Raw genomic sequence first — 20667 nt, forward strand, 5'->3', positions numbered from 1 at the left:
TTCCACAGTGGCACAAAATTCCCCCTAGGAGTAGTAGACATGTCTTTGTGATAAAAGAAGCAGGAATGACTCAGTAGAGCAGTGGTCCTTTAGAACATAGATATGTGCCAGTAGAATTTATATTAACTCGAATATATATTTTTATAGTTTAAACACTTCTGCTTTGTGATTTTTTTTGGGACTGTTTTACGTTTTAATGCTTACAGAGAACGACGGCGCAGAAGAAGCAGGAGTGCAACACGGTCACCTAAAAAGCCCAGGTCCCCCAAAAGAAAATTGTCTCGGTCTCCATCTCCAAGAAGGTCAGTGTGCTGGCAGGTCTCTGAGTTCAGTTACTCCATAGCTCTAATTTTCAAAGGGATATCTGTGGAGAAATCAGCACTGGTGCCTAGAATGCTTTAGCTATGGTGGAGGGTATAGTTTTATCCTTTTCAATCAAGGAATTTATTGAACTCTTCTGTAAATTTTACATGAAGTGGAAGTCCTATTTTTGATGATTGATGTTCTGGCAACACGCCTTCCTACACATTTATTAGTGCATTCTGAAAATAAACTTCATGTCCTGCCTTGCATTAGAAAATTCTCCAGTCTTTTCTGCTCCCCCTCTTGCTTTCTTTGAGCTGCGTTAGGGAGTTGGCTGGATATGATTGTATTCAAGAGCAATAATTAACATTGGCTGAACTGACGTTTGGTGGTGACTTAGGGTTTAAGCTAGGATTTTAGCATGAGGGGCCGGTTCTACAAAAGAGGGTATTACAATAAAGTCTTAACTTGAATTTTTACAATGTGCAAAAATTGAGTAGTTTATTGTTATCCTAGACACAAAAAGGAAAAGAAGAAGGATAAAGACAAAGAGAGAAGCAGAGATGAGAGAGAACGGTCAACAAGCAAGAAGAAAAAAAGCAAAGACAAAGAGAAGGATCGGGAAAGAAAATCTGAGAGTGACAAAGATGTAAAAGTATGTTTAAAAACTTACTTTGTTTCACTGCCTTTGGTGTAGTATTAACCTTAAACCCTTAAGACCTTGAGGCAAGTTTTACTTTTACTTTTTCATCTCGGCAAAGCAGGTCACAAGGGATTATGATGAAGAAGAACAAGGCTATGACAGCGAGAAGGAGAAAAAGGAAGAAAAGAAAGCAGCAGATTCTGCTTCCCCCAAAATAAAGGAAGCACCAGTGGATAAGGGAAGTGGAGATTCAGCAAGAGAATCCAAAGTAAACGGGGATGATCATCATGAAGAAGATATGGATATGAGTGACTGAATATTGCCTTTGCAGTGAATTCAGCTGCAGACATGCATCAGTGTCATTCCTGTGTGATTCTTTTATGCTGTACTTGTTAATCCTAGATGTATACAGCTCTAAGCTATAAATGGTTGTAAAGCTGATTTTAATTTACATCAAAAGCTTTATAGTAAGAGGCAATTTGGTTGCCATTCTTGCTATGGCCAAATTAATTTGAGTAGCCAAGTAGGTCTTCCTAACTTGGTGCTGCTTCAAGCAAAAGTGAAAAGCTGCATGCATCTACAGCAGGCATGGATTGTTTATGTTGTATGATCTCCTTTAGCAAATTGGCTCACTTATGATAGTGTTTCTAGAGTTTGATTCATTGCAGTAATAGAGCAGTATAGGGAATGCACTGATTGCATGTTAATTGTGGCAGAAACATCTTAAATGTTCTAAGAAAATTCTACAATATTGATGGATCTTTTTAAGGGTCTTAAGTGTGGCTACACTAAATTAACATTCATAGTTACATCTGGAAATAAGCATTCTGATATAAGTAGATAATCTTTTTAGCCATGTGGCTGGGGGGTGGGGAACGGGTGGGTTGTTTCATTTTGACAAAGTTAAAATGCACTAACCTTTTTTGATGGCTAATTTTGATGGTTTTTTACTCAGTCAATTTAAAATCCATCTCAGGCAGTGTAGGGTGGCATAGTTTGATTCCTAACTTCTTCTCATAGGTTTGAGAGGATGAAATTTTCTGATGTGATAATGCAGAGTCTCCTAATTTACCCAGTGACCAATGATTAGACATTGCTTTTTGCAGTTTTCATCATCCTTTTTTCTGATTTTTGGTTTTATATTTGTTCATTAGCTAAACATGTTGCAAAAAGAGGTAGTGCATTTTAAAATTGATCTTTGTATGCTTTTAAAAGCAAGTCTACTTGATAATGTACTTTTTACTTGATCTCAAGTTGTATAAACTAATGAATTTGTGTTTACTGTCACTGCAATAGTAATCTTATGCACACAGTGATTCCATGTTATATGCAAGTAGTTAGACGAGCTGTTTTCTTAGTTAAAGACGTTTCAGAGCTTTTACTTTTGTGCAGGTAAAAACAAAAGTGGGCTACAGTCTGTGCCATGTTGATGTACAGTTTCTGAAATTGTTTTACAAGACTTTGATAATAAAACCCTTAAACTTATGATCATGTTCCTGTAAAACTGAACTTGTATTTATTTATGCTGTTGAATGTATCACATTACCTCATTCATTTAGAATTGACTTTCCTCCCCTCATCTCCCCTCTTGTTACAGGATCACAATTTAAATTCAAATCAATCTAGTAAATGTGGTGAGGAAAACTGTTAAGCTAGCTTGTCTTTTAGCTCTTGAGTTAAACCTTTTTTCCCTTAGTACAGTATGTATTTTATATTACCTTAACTGAGGATAACAGTAGTAGACCTGAATGGGAATCTAAAGTGTTATAGGATACATAATGAGAAAAATATATCTGTACGTGTGTATTTTCATGAAAATATAAACACTTTAACCTTTTATCTTCTCTAGAATGGTGATGGAAGAATAGCAGGAACAGGATAATGAAATGCAAGGGTGTGCATCAGCTGTACAACTCTAAAAGTTAACCTGTTAAAGAAGGTCCTGAAATGACAGAACAGTTCACTGGTTTAAATGAGTAGGTATTGGAGTAAAACTAAAACTAGCACAGACACTTATAATTTTTGAGTCTGAAACATTTAACCAAAATGGTTTTTTAATTGTCATTTTTCCACAGGCATTTTAAAATGAAACTTGCCATTTAGCTATACAGTGTCATTTTTAGAATTTGTAGAAATGTAACTTTTTAAAAAACTGTTCAGTATTTTGTCAATACAGAGAGGTATATGTCAATACAAACAGTTCTCCTAGCCTTTTCTTTCTAGTTGAGTGAAACAAGATGGTAATACTAGCAAACAAGGAGAAAAATATGCATATTGTAATGAAATTACATTTCCTTCATATTTGAATTGCATTTATTTTGCTATCAAGTACAGAACAAAAGAAAACTGCTCCATGGCTTTTATTAAAAATTGGTAGATTATTAACACACTGTTGCATAAGCATTGAATAATGAAGAGTATCCCGTCTTCAGATAATCAAGAAGTGTAGTGGTTCAGACTCGAAAAATACTACACAAGTTTACATTATCTTCAGAAATAGGAGCATTGTGTGTTGGAATTGGTTGTGTAAATATATAGTATGAATATAACTAAAGGTGCCTGAAGACACATTGGAAGTAACTAAAAAAGTTTATAAACTACCATTTACTAAGTCACATTATTTCACCAGTAGAATGAATTAATTGCTTAATGCTTCTACCTATTACAAAATTGAATGCAGATGTCCTAGTTCAGAAGTCAGCATGTATTAAATTCATTTTTTTTCCACCAGCAGACAACTTTGGGATCATTTAATAAATGCTGATTACACTGAGGTTAATTTAGATCAGACCTTAATGTGTGAAGTGGGGTGGTATTTGCTTCAGCAACTGGAGAACAAATATAAATGAGATGTGGCCTAGTAACCTTTTAATGAGCTCTCTGCATTCTGAGATACACTAAGTCTACAGTTGATGGCTACTGCTGATTTTTGCAGCAGTTTCATATAGAAAACAAAAACAGATTTAATTAACTACTAAAATGAAATCAGTTTAGTGTTCATTGTGTATGGCTCTGGTTTTTTTCCAAGGTCTTGGCATTTGCTGCAGAATCTTAAGTTGTCACTTTTAGAATATTGTCTCTTATGGTTGTGCAAAGGACCAATACTAAATGATTATTTTAGCTCCCTGAGCCTGTAGTGGTAGCTCTGCCACATGTAAAATGCAACCACTCCTTTTGATGGGGTGTCAGCTTTGAAGATGGAGAAATGCTAACATTCCTTATTTTAGCAAAATCAGTCAATTACTGTGCTTATGTTGGTGTGGAAATGTACATTCTTCAGCTATATGTCCATATGGAGGTTCTATTGTAGGCATTACAGGCCTCCATAATTTCCTTAGTCCTGTTCAGAGCAGCTTCTTGGGTCTCCATATGGATCCATACCACCTTGCCTTCAGTGCCACTCAGTTCTTTCTTTACTATCTGCAGCTTGAAATGAAGCAACTGCTTGTCTGTTGATTCACAGCTTCCTCCCTTTCTTTGTATTCCATTCATTATTTTTTCCTTATTTCTTTAGTGTTACATGGCTGTGTTTAAAGGGGGTTATTGCCTCCCCTTCACTCCACTACCAGTCTGATTTTTTTTTTATGCCAAACATCCTGGGTTCAAGCTGTTAACAGACCTGCCACAGGTTTTTTTTAATTGCAGTGCTGGGAATTCAAGCCATTTTCCGTAGTTCAGAGTCACCTATATCCTATCAGTGTGTAATCTCTGCATAGAATCTAAAGGCAGGTTTGAGAGAGACAGAGGCTAGACTGAAGCTCCTTTTAATTGAGCACTCATTAGCCTTGGTGTATGTGTGTGTGGGGGGTCCATTTTCCCTCTGTGGACATCAACCTTACATTTCTGGACTGTACTGGTGGCAGCACCAGCTTCAGAGGCTAGGACTTCAAAGAAGCGTTTTTCTCCTTCCACTCTAACCCCTCACATCCCTCAAAGGATGCATGTAAGACTCCATCTGAACCTGGTACCAAGCCACTAGGTACAGCACAAGAAACAGCATGTGGAAAAGTCTTAATAGAAGTATCTTCCTTATTACCAACTGACCTTTCCAAGCACTAAGGTAAGATCATGCACAGGCCCCCTGTGCACACAGTTGGTAGCCTATTATCTCACTTACCAGGTCTTCAGGATCAGAGAAGTCTTTATCTGCAAGTTTTCTCAGTATACGCTTACTATCTTGGCAATGTTAGGCCCAGTATCAACTCAGTCTACTGCACAACATAGCTCTCCAGCACCCTCCAGATTTCTTTCCAACAACCTTTTTAAACCAGAGGCATTCGTCTCTTGTGGCTATTGTCCTTTACCAGAAACCCTTCCCTGGTATTGTGTAGCACCCATGGCTGATGCTATTTCCTTCAGCCCAGAGGTTCAGATTTAAAAATCTGAAGGCCTCAATAGAGGGCCTTTTTCTTTATCTTGCCACTGCATCCCACTCAGCCAGTATTCTGAAGGTGTTCTTTTGGACCCTACCAGACATCCTGGACCCAGAGCTTATGATCATTTCAGGGAAAAAAGTATGGTTCCACCCAGAAAGAAATCCCAGTACTTGCTAATACCACCACATCATTTGTAGGCCGCCACAGCTAAACATTGGCATTTGGTACTCTAGTGCTTTATGTACCTCAGTTCCAGAAGCAGTCCCTACCTCTTGGAGGGGAAACTCATTCCATCAGCTAAGTCCTTTTCATTCAGTAATGCCCCCTCTCCCCAACCTTGCACCATGATTTAAAGGCTTTCAAAGACCTCATGAAACCTCTGGCAGAATCCTTCCAGATCTCATTAGATGAAGTCTAGGACTCAACACTCCTTGGTGGAAATAAATTATTACCCTTCAGGAAAAAAATGAACTAATAAGTAAGGCTCTTATTACCTGCTCATAGTCTAGTAAATAACTGCCACTATCCAGCTCACCTGTCAGCAGGCAAATAAAAAGTAATATTCCACGGAAGAAAAAGGAACATTTCTCACCTCTTTTCCATTTCCTGGTTGGTACATGTGGCTAATGAAGGGTAGAGGTAGGCCTATTCCACACCCTCTCCTTATGATAATAGAGTCTAAAAGTTAAATCTTGTAGCATAGCAAAAGCTACATGTCAGCAGCTCTCCTATTTTGTGTGGTAAACTACCAAGCCCTGTTGTCAAAATAACTTCAACACACATTACCAGTTCACTCATTTTATTAAACATCTGCCCTAAGACCAGCTGGAACAACTGGGGCTCACTAGTTCAGAGAGTCTATTGACAGCTAGAAACTACCTCCAAGCTTCCATACAGGTCAGAGAGAGGTTCTAGATCCCTAGCCAAAGCCATAGTACTATGAATGGCTTCTGTCTTCAGGTCTCCCAAGAGAAGTGCAGATTATGGTTGAATTTCTGGCTCCTTTAAAGGAATCAGCTCTTCAACTCTAATAGGAACTCCACACTACATACTGTGAAGGATTTGAGAGCTACCTTTAGTCACTGTGAATCTGCATTTCTGCAACAAAAAATGGTTTGATAAGTCTGAATGTAAGTGCAATCTAGTTCGTTACAATCTATCCTGCAACTAGCTTTGAAACCTTTCTACTTTTAGAGGGAAGTGATCTATTCCTGCAAATATAGGACTACTGCTTTCTACAGCTACATTTATACCTCCCTCAGAAACAGTTTGGTATCTTGGTTATGGATGCTAAATTGCAGTTATCTGAGTAATTGTGTAGTTGATGATACAAACTCTATTGACTACATGGTTAGTTAAGGACCACGCTGCAGAGCTGCAGCAGGGGTAGTTCCAGGTGCTGGCTTGAGCCTGGGACTGAGCAGTCCTGACTCATGCTGGCTCCGGAAACCACCTGCGCTACAGCTCTGCATTTTCAATGTAGTGAGTGCCTCTGGGCTCTTGCTGCATTTAAAATACAGAGTGTCAGTGTCCTGGTCCAGTGAGAACCAGGACAGCTTGGTCCTGGCTTGCACTGAGTCCAGCAGCCCTTCTCTGTTGGAGCCCTGCTCCTTGCTGGGGCCCTTGTGTACAGAGGCTGCTGCCAGAGCAGCCTTTGCCCATGGCATGCCTTGGCCTGCTGCAGAAAGAGGCTGCTTCACAGCAGCCTCCCCTATCCCTCCCACACACCTCGGCTCCCCGATACAGGTGGCACAGAAAAAACGGTGCTGGGAGCAACTGGCTTTTGAGCCAGCTAGGGAAGAGGGGGAAACTGGTGTAACTGCATGTGAACCAATGAGCCCATTGGTTAACCATATAAATGGTTTCACTTTCACATCCCTAAACTCAAACCTGGTGGCTACGTCTACACTGGCCCCTTTTCCGGAAGGGACATGTAAATTTCACCAGTCGTCGTAGGGAAATCCGCGGGGGATTTAAATATCCCCCGCGGCATTTAAATAAAAATGTCCGCCGCTTTTTTCCGGCTTTTAGAAAAGCCGGAAAAGAGCGTCTACAGTGGCCCTGATCCTCCGGAAAAAGTGCCCTTTTCCGGAGGGTCTTATTCCTACTTCAAAGAAGTAGGAATAGATGCACACCTATGCACTCACTTAGGCTACATCTAGACTACATGCCTCTGGCAACAGAGGCATGTAGATGAGGCTACCAGACATAGGAAAATGAAGCGGTGATTTAAATAATCACCGCTTCATTTAAGTTTACATGGCTGCCGCGCTGAGCCGATCAGCTGTTTGTCGGCTCAGCGCGGTAGTCTGGACGCGTGGGTTTTGACATCAAAGGCATTTGTGGACCATCCAGGTAAACCTCATTCCAGGAGGCATACCTGGGTGGTCCACAAATGCCTTTGATGTCGACACCCGCGCGTCCAGACTACCGCGCTGAGCCGACAAACAGCTGATCGGCTCAGCGCGGCAGCCATGTAAATTTAAATGAAGCGGTGATTATTTAAATCACCGCTTCATTTTCCTATGTCTGGTAGCCTCATCTACATGCCTCTGTTGCCAGAGGCATGTAGTCTAGACGTAGCCTAAGTTAGTGCATAGGTGTGCATCTATCCTATGGTAGAGCACTCATATGGACAAAAACCAAGTACTTTTTAAATCAACAAAGTAATGTCTTCCCTGCTTCTTACCCACCCCAAAAAATCCTTTCTATTCCTGTCCACAAATAGGAACTGAAGAAGAGATGCATCCTCCCTATAGTGCCATTGCATTGAGTAAAGAACAGCCTTCTGAGCAAAAGGAAATATAGTAGTAAATGTGTACACTGATTCCTCTTGATAGTTCCGCAAAACATTCCAATTAAAGTGTAACACCTTCGCAATCCTTATCAGGATAGCATGGGGATTGTATTTCAGTAGCTGCTCCTTGTAGTTAAGATACTGCACATCAGCTTAAGAAAATGGTGTAAAAATATTGATTTTTTTTTTTACATCCATGTGTATATATAATTTGTTTATATTAAGTAATATAAAACCTGCACTAGTAACAACCTTTATTAAGTCAAGCTGTTCTCTGCATGCCTGAGAATTCTGACTAGCATGGATTGAATTTTCCACTGGAATGTCAGAAAATGACATTTCCCAGAAAATAAAACTTAGAACATCCTGATTTTAGCAGTTTTGTTTTGGTGGGGAAAAAAGTCTGTTTCAAACTCTTCAAACGAAACACTTGGTGTTGTGGGGGATTGTTTCCATTCAGATTCAGAACAAAACCAAACATTTGCAAGAGTTCCTACACAGCTCAATTCTGAATTAAATATTTTTTACAAACAGGAACTGACGTGCAACTGACAGTTCCCACATTCTCAGGAAGATAAGATCTAGCCTCAACTTGTTCTGCCCCCCTAAGAATCAGTTTGTGTTGTGGTGAAACATTGTAGATGGATCACCAGTTATTAAAAATGAATATTACAGATAGCTCTCTTGCCTGTTGGCTATTTACTAACCTTGTAGTAACTAGTAAAATCAGATGAAGGTCCAACTTGAAGAATTTCAGGACTTTATTGTTGCTCTTTTCACAATTTTATTAAATGTCTTAACTAACATTCCAGCATTTTATTGTAGTATTTGACGGGTAAAGGGTAGTCTTGGGTCCTGCTTTTGATGTGCAAAGACTTGTAAATTGCCTGCTCAGTATGTGAGGTTACATCTTTACTCCTTTTAAGATATTAAAGGATTTAGCCATCCTGTCTCCAAAATGTTGTCAGCTTCAAATATCTGTAAAGTTTTAAGCACTGTTACTAAACATAGTTTTCCTCAGGCACTGTCATCATTCCACTCCACATTCTAGGAAGAAACTCAAAATTTTAATGTGGGTTTTAGAGAGACCCATTGATAAGCTCCATTTTGTTTAAGGCAAAAATATCAAAAAAGGATGGACATCAGAGTCTATGTTCTTCTCCCTCCTCCCTCTTTTGCTGATCCGTTTTAAATTATTTGTTCACTAAAAATGACTGGAAGTGACTGCATATGTCTGTCTAGCCTCTTAAAAAAAATGAAATAGATACCCAAAATGATGAGTTGTTTTAGTTAGGCAATGGTTTTACAGGCTACCTGCTAGACTTCACTTTCCATTAATCTACCGTTGCTTAAGGTCAGTGGCTTGGACGTGAATTAATTTTAAGTAGCCGCTGATCCTGTTAACAGACATCAAGTGGGACATAAGTGTTGAAATTAATAAATGTGTTCTTAGGATCAGAACCTTATTTGAGAAGACAGCTTTATTCTGAATAAGATTTAGTAACAATAGTGTCCACGTAAGATAGGAAGGAATAGTGTTACTGAAAACTTCATATTTTATTTAAAAATTGACCAATAAAACATCCTTTATAGAATGAGTTGAACTCCAGCCTTTCCTCAACTCAATCTTTGCTCAAACATGTACAAAGTGCCCACAATGTACATATGTAAAGTACTGTACAGAGTTAAAGTTTTCACATGTTCAGTTTCAGAATCAAACAGAATCTTTTGGTCTTTATTCTGTTATTCTAACAGATGATACAACCTAAACATTACTATTAGTGAAGGTGAGTTAACACAGACCACACAAAAAGTAAAATGCAAAAAAAAGTGACCCTAAGTTTCCATGATTATTAAAATTGTCTAAATAAAAGAAAATTACTCTGCAGCATTTCAGGAGATTTGTTTAAATGTAATTATCCTTGCATGAGTTAAAAAAAATAAAAAATATTTAAAACAGTTGCTTTGAATATACTACTAACCTTGGGTTTTCAGCAAAATATCAAATGGTTGTTACAAAACTGATAAATATTTATGTCCAGAACTGCAGTTATTAAACTGTTTACAGTCACTGGAAAAGCAGCTACTTAGAAAGAAAATAATGCATTCCCTTAGTCACAAATTATTTTGGAAGACCAGGAAAACTGAGTTTGGTTACGGAACAATTATAGGACTTTGTTTGCAAATATTTCCTGTTTCAGCTTTTGAGAATCAATGGCTGTTTGAAATACTTGATTTACAATATTAAAATCACTAATAAGAAAGTCAGGTCCAACAGCTAACTTTTTAAAAGGTACATAACATTTAGGCTGTTCCTTCAATAATTTTGCTCTCCTGAGATTCCTTATCTCTACCAAGTGAGAAATCTTGAAATTTTAAAAAAAACTGGACATCAGACAATGACACAGCATTATTCATCACATGCATCCCTAAATCTTGAGTGTTTTAGAATGTGCATGATTGTGGAAGAGTAACATTTTTGGTTTATTTCCCACAGCAGCACTAAGCTATGGTTGATACACAAATAAGGTAACTTCCAGAAATGTTGTACAAGTTTAACTTCTCTAGTCTGGCATCCTTGGAACTTCGACCACTGCCAGATCAGAGAATTTTCTTAACTACCGGAGGTTAGTATTGTCTAGCGGTATTACCAACACTTCCACTGCTTCCTGGACTCTTAAGATATTTAGGGGTAAATTAGAGCTCACCTGCACAGAGCTAGTCTGGTGAGTATAAACAAACTATGGGACCATGGGAAACTTAGCTACACCCCATGAAAAGTGGACATCTGCCAAACTAAAGTCATGCTGGCCCACAGATGTTGCCAGACTAGAGACATTCAATCAGTACTTTAAATAATCAGCTGCCTTTCACATTTCAATGCATCTTCTTGTTACAAGTCCCTTTATATGCATATGTACATTTTTTTTAAATAATTAAATGACATGTTCATTGTTATGCTGAAGTAAGGACTCTTATGCATTCTGTAAAAAATACTGTGGTTGTACACACTCACTAGAGGGGATACTTATCCTTTATTACATGGCACGAGGGTGACAGGGAAACAAAGAAAGCTATGCAAGCTTCCTGCTATACACAACAGATGTTGGTCTTCAACACTGATCTTTTGTACACACACACCCTCATTTGCTAAGACTTAGCCTTCTGCATATTATTTAAGAAGCACTCTAGAAGGTACACATTTCATCTAGTTGTGTTTTGAAATTCGTCAGTGGGAATGTAGAGCCAGATTATAGTCTCCCCAAAGGATCTGACAAGGAATTGAGTGCCAATTCTTTCAGTTTGACTGAGGCCATAGTGGAATCTAAAACTGTTCTAAAACATAAGCTAGTTACAATCAAATGACTCTACCTCAGAAGAGGTTTTAATGAATGTAAGGCTTGACCCAAAGCCTACTGCTGACACCAGGAGTGTTTCCATATACTGCATGTTAAATCTGACAATTCATTAGAGGAAATTATAATCCTCTCTTCAGAACTCACTTACCGCAGGTGGACTGTACCCTTTGTCTCAAGGTTTAATTAAAAATAAAACTCCCCGCCCCTCCAATCCAGTTATATTGCCTTTAATATAAGACATGCCGCTTCTAGCATTTCTTATGGTTGCAGCATTTCTTATATAGGCTGGTGGGTTGGTTAATTTCTTTTTCATTCAAAGCACTAGTTCCTTGCTTGTAATAAGGAAGATTAAACCATCTATTGATGTATCAAACATCCCAATTTGTCTTTACTGAAATTGCCAACAGCGAAGTACTTTATTAGATTAAAAAATACAAATATTGTAGGAACAGGTTTAGGGCTTGTCACTCATGCTGGACTGGCAGCACTGGATACTAAAGTCCTCTCACTATTTATCCTTAGAACACTTATAACTGGGGGCATTATAAGTTCCTACAACAGGCCCTACTACTGAAGCTTAACGTTGACCTGCAGAGCTAACAAGTTAATTCCATCTACTAGTCTCATTTACTGCTATGGATTTTAGCTGGTGCCAAGGGAGGATGCAAGGTAGGTACCAATTCACAGTCAGTGTAAAACCTGAGAGACATTACCTAGAAGAAGTCATTTCTAAATGTTCAACATCTGAGATACTAGGTACTTTGGGAATAACTGCAACTATTTTACAATTCACTAGTGCTTTTTCTTTTCATTCAGAAATGGCCAAGTTCTTTCTAGCATATCAGTCACCAGAATCTGCAATGTAAATAGGCAACTGTTAACTTTACATATTGGAATGAAGCAACCATCCTTATTTCCTACTGTCAGTCCATTGCTATTGAGGCAAGGGATACAACTCATCCATAAACAATGGATATAGTACTTCTCTGTGGCAGCCTCTTTGACTCCATCTATATAAAATCCAAAGCCCTTTGAAATAATTTTACTTTAACCATTTTCCAATAAAATCAGTGGCTGTCAAGTCTGCTTTTATTTAATCATCCATCTAATTAATAGGTTACCTTTACTATGCATTGACAGTTCCTTCTAGATATTCAAGTTTAATATTTACTGTATTGGTGTCTAGAAAATGAAGTTTAACTAGGGTGCACACAATTTTGAAAATTTACATTTCTGTACACTTGCACCACAGCAATTAAAGCTGAATCTCATACAAGCAATTAGCACTAACAGCAAGCGAGACACATTCTTTCTAGCAAAACAAAGCTAGATTCCCTTCAGATTTAGGACAGTGGAATGAGTAAGTTAAAGAAGCCAATTCCTGGCAAGTGGAAGAAGTTGAAATTACAACCCAAGTATCAGAAAAGTGTACATTTTTCCACTGAGAGTCCTATTCAATGTGCCCTACAATTATACTAGGTTTTCAAGAAATGTTTTTCACTTAACTTTTCTAATGTCTTGAGATTGTGTCTTAATATGTTCCTGTGTGCAGCAAATATAGGGCAAGTCTCAACCAAAAGTAAAACACCACACGTGATTCAATTCCTCCATAGATCAATTTCCAAGCATGCTAATCAAACCATATCATGAACAGCAAGGATTTTTAAACCACCACAAGGGGAAATATTTGCAAATTCTTTGAAAATAAAATTAGTAAACAGCTTGCAATGAAAAAATTAACAGTTCAGATAAAAAAAATGAATAGCACCACAATGGATTGCACTAAGGTGCTAAAGGAGGTACCTTATTCCCTGCAGAGTGAATGCTCTTTCTGAAGTGTATTGCAATGTGTAAATGCAATTGTGTAATGGTTACCATTTGGTTCATTCATCTACAGAAAATGCATTCCTTCTAATATACGTTCAACTAACATTCAAATTACTGAACTATACATAATGTTACATAGTTTACAGTTTATGAAAACAGCTTGAAAGAATATTATAAGGTCACCTTGTTAAGGTGGGATGTTTTAAAGGTCTAATATCCAGGTAAGACATTTCAGTTTTTGCGCGAATGGTCCAAGAGTGCTTTTTGTATCACCAAGAACAAATGTAAAAAAATTTATAAACAAATGACAGTCCTCACAGCTGCTAAAGTCTCCTTAAAGTTGCTGAGGTGTCAAACTATCACACTCGCAGCACTGTATGTATAAAATATAAATGACATCAGGAAACTTGCAAGTCAGGTACTAGATTAGATGCCCATTATAGTGAATTTCAGTACATAAGTTGTGTGTGTTCCCTTTTCTTCTGGATCATTTAAAAAAGATTTATCCTTTCCATTTTGAACCACTTCTATAATTGTATTTGTGGGCTATCTGCATCCACTTGCTTTCACTGTGGTGTGCTGGTATTGTCATTAACCTTCCAGTTAAATTAGAGATCAGGGAAACGGCTGGGATCCTCCTTGTAGTCATCAGGAATAGTGAAGATGGATTCGTCAAACTCATCGTAGCGAAACTCCTGAAATGTCACCGTGGCCGTGATGGTAGGAAATACAGGTATGTCTGGAAGGAGCACAATGGCCCCGTGAAAAACGCAGAGAAAGGGTTAAACAGTTATTACATAACAATTGGCTTAATAAACTGTATCATACTCTTGTGATTGGGGACAGGGATTTAAAATCCTGATTAACCAGAAAACCAGCTACATGCTAGGCCAATTTAATATTTAACCAGTCAGTCCAGTAAGCAGGATCCCTGGTGGAGGACAGCTCCAACCTGGCTGGAGCAGCGCCCAGCTCGCAGGGCTTCCACTACCAGCCTCATGCAGAACTGGTTCCTGGCCTCCAGCACCAGGACTGCCACTGCCTGCTCCTGGCACCGGTTAACCAGTTTCCCTTTCACTGTGTCTAGTTCTAGGTTTTTGAATTTTGAAATATTTCAAACACATTACTGATCTGTCTACACATGAAAATGAACAAGTGTGTGAAGTGAAAGCAGATTAGTTTAATCTACTGTTTTCTCAGGAATAGTTAATTTGAAATATTGTACTCTTAACTGCAGAATAAACACATCCCACACAGGAATAGCTACTCCCTGTGTAGAAAAGACCTGAATGATTTGCAAACCTCAAGGGTCAGATTACAAATTCTAAATGCTTTGAATAAACACCTGAATTTACTAAAGGAGTAAAATTGTACTAGAAATCTAGGCTCTTGCAATATTCAGTACTTCAGGTTCTGGTTCCTGATGGACAAAATGAGTGCACAAGTGGCAAAATGGTTAAATAAAATTACAAACATTTTCATACATCAAGATGGCTCACTTCAAATTCCAGGCAAATTAGTTTGGATTAAAATGAACCCAAATAGTATTTAAAAGTTATGGTCAATATCCCACAAGAAGTTCCCACTAAATACTGTGGGATCATGCAATTTATAACAAACCACCATGGACTGAAGAAGCAGTTTATCGTTGGATCTCTGCTGCTTTTTGTGACCGGGGTGGGTTTGTCTCTCTGTCTTGTTTTGCTACAGTAATCTGAATCTGTCCACACTAATTAGCAAATATGTTTTATCCATCTATTGGCAGGAACTGAGACAGAGATGTAAAACCTGTTTAACTGGTAAACCAATTAAAAGGGGGAAGTGAGCAGCCCCCAGACTGAAGTAGCCCCTGCCTACGGAGTGCCTGGGCCCACCACAGACAGAGGCTGCTCCAATCCTAGAGCAGCCACTATCTGCAACAGGCCCTACAAGGCTGGAGCAGCCCCCTTCCAACAGCAGGGAGCTACTCCAGCCTCCACCAGTTAACCCGGAACCAGTAATCATCACCCCTTAAGAGTGATTCTTCCTTTAAAACTTTCACATCTCTAGTGTGAACATGCATTTCTCTCAGGTGATTTACAGCAATCACAAGGTGCAATAAATAGTAAATGTGGATGATATTCTGAATTATTCACAAAGAAAGAAAATCAGCCAGATGAAGATGTAGCATTAGGGACCCTGGCAATAGTCCTGATTGGAATGTTCACAGAATTAACATTATCAAAAGCGTATTCCTTTACTTATGGCCAAGATCATTCCTTAATTCAAACAGTCCGCGGTTTCCCCGGGTGCCACCACACAATGTAGTCATTATTTCAGAATGAGCCCCAGTACTAGGAAAGGGTGATAGTTTTATAATCTGGAGCTTCCATTGTTCACTCAAGCCTCTATAGTGAATAGTAAAGCAAGTGACTTCTTCATTGCTGATTTCTCAACCTCTCTCACCCATATTCCTCAGTCTTTCACTAACCTAATGGGATTCTGTTTCTTCCATTCACTAAGACCTGGACTATATTCCTCTTAAGGCTGTGGCAGTCCACTGTAGTAGAGAATGAACTTTCCTGACAATCAAAAATGCATGACACTAGTTTAGTCATTTCAATTAACACTCTCCTGCCCCAGCTTCTTGGAAATGGGAGGGTCACCTTAGTAGAAACTGAAAGTGTTATCTTACCTAGCTTTACAGGAAAGCCTGGTGGAAGCTTCATCTGAACAAATTCTCTAAGTTTGTTAAAGTGCTTGAAGGGTGCAATTACTTCTAAAACATTCAATAATCTGAAAAGGAAAGTGTATTTTCATTAGAAGCTCTTAACTTTTACCAGATTAATTTCTTCCACATTTTTTACACTGATGCAACAGATAACGAATAAAGTTAAAAGACTGAAAATTAGAGTACTAATACATCCCTCCCATACCTGTGATGAGAGAGCAGTGCTGCTTTGATTTAGTTACAATTTTAAAGTCCAATTTCCAATCAACTTTTGTTTCTACCCTTTTTGAAAAATGAGAAACTGAACCTTAAAATCATGCTGCCAATTACTATTTTTCCCTTCTCGCTGAAGCTGTAGAGTGAGAAAGGAGGAAACAGCCTATCCAAAGTAAGGACCCATCTGGTAAAGGTAATTTACAGACATGGGGTGTGTCTATACTACATCACTCTTTCGACAGAGGATTGTAAATTAGGCACTTTGAAATGGCAAATGAAGCTGGGATTTGAATTTCCTGTGCTTCATTTGCACTTTTGAAAAAGCACTATTTTGAAAGTAAAACCTCAGTATAGATGCAGTTCTTTCTAAAAGGAAAGGCTTTTTCGAAAGATCCTGTAAACCTCAAAAAATGAGGTTTACAAGCTCTTTCGGAAAAGGCTCCTATTTTCGAAAGAACCGCGTCTAAACTGCGGTTTTACTTTAGAAATAGCGCTTTTCCGAAAGCGTGCCATGACGCAATTATGCAAATGAAGCACGGGAAATTCAAATCCCGGCTTCATTTGCCATTTCAAAGTGCCTAATTTACATCCCTCTGTTGAAAGAGGGATGTAGTATAGACACACCTTGGGTTTCATCTCCTTAATATTTTCCCATAATCACTGATCATTACTACTTTATACAACTGTCTTGTTTTGGAAGAGCTAACTCATTCCACTGTGGATTTCTAAGTGAAAGTCTGAGAAAAGGAGTAATGCTGCCGCCGCCAGTATAAACCATTTGTATTTTTCCTTATCCAAGAGTCAGTAAAGAAGTTAAAGACATTAAAGGAGAAAGTCAAGAAAATAAATATGCACACACTAGAGTGGATTATATGTCTGCATCCACATCTCAAAGAACAGTTACAACACAGGTAAGTAACTTAATTTCTCCACATATGAAGCTTTACAGACAATTCTGACTTACGATTCAATTCCCAAGGGAAATTCCTGGCTCATGGCTATTGTAGCTTTAAATGTTTTCTTGCTTTCTTTGCAGACCAACTCTCTACCCAGGTGAGGAGCTCTTTAAACAAACAAAAAAGTTAAAAACACTCCAGTGAGACATTTGCTTTTATGAAAGATAAAAGTCAAACCTAAAAAAAGAGTTAAGACACACAAAAAATTACGTTTAAGAGAATTAATTTGAAATAAAAGCTATACTTAACAGAGAAAAAGAAATGGAGTCATGTTTATGTAGCTTAGCATTAGGTCTAGGGAACTCTCAGAAAAGAAATAAAAATTAAGGAGCGGACATATGAAAAAAAAGATTAAAACAGCACAATCCTATCCATATTTAGCTAACTGAAAACTATGGAGGAATCTATGAAAACCAACCAAGATGGAATAGGAAACTGTTTAGCGTTGTCCATGGGAGTACAAGAAATACCACAATGAACTTGGGACAGGAAGAGTTTAGACTGAATGTTAAATTCCTGCTATGAAAGCCATCAGACTGGAATGGATAATGAAAATTCTTCTACTGTAGTCAATATAAAGATAGAATGGACGAAACACTGAAGAACACAACAGAGGACACAATTTTGTAATGGAGCAGGATATAAAACAAATTTTTTATCTTTTTATTCACTGGAAATACAGACTGGACACTCATATTCTCTCAGATATTTGTATTGTCAAATGCGTAGTTTATATATAGAATAAGCAAAAAATTAACGTTTAATCTCTCTCATTCCTCATATTAATAGATGAGCTTGTGTGTAATTACTCATATCCCTCCTTATATACTTACTTTTGTCAGCTCCCATATGTAGGTCAGTTAATACATTTTAGAAAACCTCAAGATGCCATGTCTTAAGTAATCACATTTTGTAAACCTTGCTCTATACATCTCCTTCCCTCCTTTTTTATTACCCTCACTCTACTTCTTGTAACTTCTTTATATATATTGAGAGGTCTTTGGAACAAGGAAAACTATTTTTACCAAAATGCTGATCTTACCCAATGTACACAGCAGTATACAAGTAATTGGCAACAAGTAGTTAACTTTGGTGTTAGATGAAGATAGAACAGTTACTTACCTTGTAACCGTTGTTCTTCAAGATGTGTTGCTCATGTCTATTCCACGTGGGTGTATGCACGCAGCATGCAGATGTTGTCAGAAATTTTTCCCCTAGCAATATCCGTCGGGCCAGCAGAGGAGCCCCCTGGAGTGGCACCACTATACCAGCCAATATATACCCCTGCTGGGCCCTCCACTCCATTGGTTCCTTTTTACCAGATCACTCCAAAAAAGGGAAGGCAGATGGGATTTGGAATAGACATGAGCAACACATCTCGAAGAACAACAGCTACAAAGTAAGTAACCGTTTCTTCGAGTGATTGCTCATGTCCATTCCGTGTAGGTGACTCCAAAGCAGAAACCCTAGGAGCCAGGGTCGGAGTTCTAACCTTCCACTGAATGGAGGACAGCATCCTCCCTTGTCCGATGTGTCAGCACGTAGTGATTGGCAAAGGTGTGAACAGAAGACCATGTGGTGGCCCTACAGATATCCAGGATCAGGACCCGAGCCACAAAAGCTGCTATTAGGCCTGAGCTCTAGAAGAGTGGGCCGTGATGGAAGAAGCTGGAACCCCAGCCAGCCCATAGCACTCCCTAATACAGGCCGTGATCCAGGAAAAGATCCTTTGTGCTGGCCTTTCAGCCATTCCACAATAGCAACAAAGAGCTGAGGTGACCTGCAGAAGGGCTTCATTCTCTCTAAATACAAGGCTAAAGCCCTCCTGACATCCAACATATGTAACGCCTGTTCCTTACCCGATATGTAGGGCTTGGGGTAAAAAACAGGTAGCAAAATGTGCTGCGACTCATGAAAGTTGGACACCACCTTCTGCAGGAAGGCAGGGTGGGAGCACAACCTGACTTTGTCCTTGAAGAAAACCGTATATGGGGGAACCGAAGTAAGAGCTCTCAGCTCGGACACACGCCTGGCCGACTTGATGGCCACCAAGAGGGATACCTTTAGGACAGGTGCAATAACGAGCACGTTGCCAGGGGTTCAAAGGGATGTCCCATAAGTTTAGACTGCACCAAGTTGAAATCACACTGGGGAAAAGGTTGCCAGATGTGCAGGTAAAGCCTGTCCAGGCCCTTTAGACATCTATTCATCATCCAGTCCGCGAAAAGGGTCTTACCCCGGCACCCACATGGAAAGCAGAGATAACTTAATCAAGGAGGAGGAGAACCCCATGTAACCTAAGATCCAAAAGATAGTCCAGGACCAGGGGGACTGGGGCATTTATAGCTGAAATTCCCCTCTGTGTAGTCCAAAATTTGAACCGCTTTCACTTGGCTAAATATGTAGCCCTGGTGGAGGTTTCCTACTGTCCAACAGCACCTTCTGCATGTGAGCTGAACACTGAAGCTCTGCCACCAGCAGCCACGGAGCTTCCACACTGTGAAGTCAGGGAGCGCAGGTCCAGATGTCGAAGCCTGCTGCAGTAGTGTGAGATTAGGTCCAGAACCAGTGGGACAGCTATTGGCTTCTCGCATGACAGGCTCAGGAGGGTCAAGAACCAGTGCTGCCTGGGCCATGATGGGGGCGATGAGGATCAGGGACGCCCCAAATTCCCACACCCACAGGAGCACCCTGTGGACTAACAGGAACAGCAGGAACATGGAGAACAGACCCCACGGCCCAGGGGGTGACTAGTACATCTCCCCGAGATCCCCACCCAGCTCCACGAGGGAGCCGAACTTCTGGCACTTTCTGTTCTGTTGTGTGGCAAACAGGTCCAGAAGAGGAAAGCCCCACTTGTGGGAAGATCCATCCCCTCTGAGGGACCACTCATGGCCGGAGAAGGATCTGCTTAGCCGATCCGCCAGATCGTTCTGGTAGCCCGGGAGATAGGAGGCCACTAGATGAATGTCCGTCCCAATGCAGAGATCCCACAGGTGAAGGGCTTCTCAACAAAGGTGATGAGAATGGGCCCTGTCCTGCCTGTTGATATATGAGACCACCAACGTATTGTCAGACAGGATGAATACTGACTTGCCCAAGCTGAAGGAGGAAAGCCACACAGGCAAGGTGGACGGCCCGTAACTCCCTGACATTGATGTGCAGGGAGAGATTGTCCCTGGTCTACATACCTTTTGTCTAATGCATCCATCCCTAGCTGGAGGGTCAGGAAAGGCCTGGCGAACGGTACTCAGGCACAGACCTCCTCTTCCCAGGACCACCCTTCCAGGGAGTGAAGGACCTCGGAGGAAACCGTCACCACTCTCTCCCATGGGTGAAAGGATGGGTTGAGTCCGTGCGAGCCACATATGCAGTGGGAGCATGCGGAGCCTGGCATGTTGGGTGATGTATGTGCATGCATCCATTAGACCTAGAAGCTGCATACAAGTTCTGGCCATGGTTATCAGGAATGTCTGCATG

At 39.7% G+C, this 20667-nt stretch overlaps 2 protein-coding genes across 9 annotated transcripts in view; one reads left to right on the top strand and one right to left on the bottom strand.

Moving 5' to 3' along the window:
• The window catches only part of SRSF11 (serine and arginine rich splicing factor 11), a 44028-nt gene extending 36533 nt beyond the window's left edge, over positions 1-7495 (top strand). For 4 of the 7 annotated variants that reach the window (XM_025183153.2, XM_006120235.4, XM_025183154.2 and 1 more), the window contains 3 exons: positions 207-302; positions 820-958; positions 1065-2431. In XM_025183153.2, coding sequence (XP_025038938.1) covers positions 207-302; positions 820-958; positions 1065-1262 — 433 coding nt within the window. In that variant the 3' untranslated portion in view covers positions 1263-2431. Of the gene's footprint in view, positions 1-206; positions 303-819; positions 959-1064; positions 2432-2795 lie in introns of those variants that run through there. The other 3 variants (XM_006120234.4, XM_006120236.4, XM_006120237.4) reach the window with 2 other exon arrangements.
• Positions 7496-9581: 2086 nt separating this feature from the next.
• Positions 9582-20667, bottom strand: part of ANKRD13C (ankyrin repeat domain 13C) — a 66690-nt gene continuing 55604 nt past the window's right edge. For both annotated transcript variants that reach the window (XM_075936232.1, XM_075936233.1), the window contains exons 11-13: positions 17196-17294; positions 15980-16080; positions 9582-14044 (exon numbers count right to left, since the gene is read on the bottom strand). In XM_075936232.1, coding sequence (XP_075792347.1) covers positions 13914-14044; positions 15980-16080; positions 17196-17294 — 331 coding nt within the window. In that variant the 3' untranslated portion in view covers positions 9582-13913. The remainder of the gene's footprint in view (positions 14045-15979; positions 16081-17195; positions 17295-20667) is intronic.

Source organism: Pelodiscus sinensis, chromosome 9 (assembly GCF_049634645.1).
Source record: "Pelodiscus sinensis isolate JC-2024 chromosome 9, ASM4963464v1, whole genome shotgun sequence".
NCBI classification, from domain to species: domain Eukaryota; kingdom Metazoa; phylum Chordata; order Testudines; family Trionychidae; genus Pelodiscus; species Pelodiscus sinensis.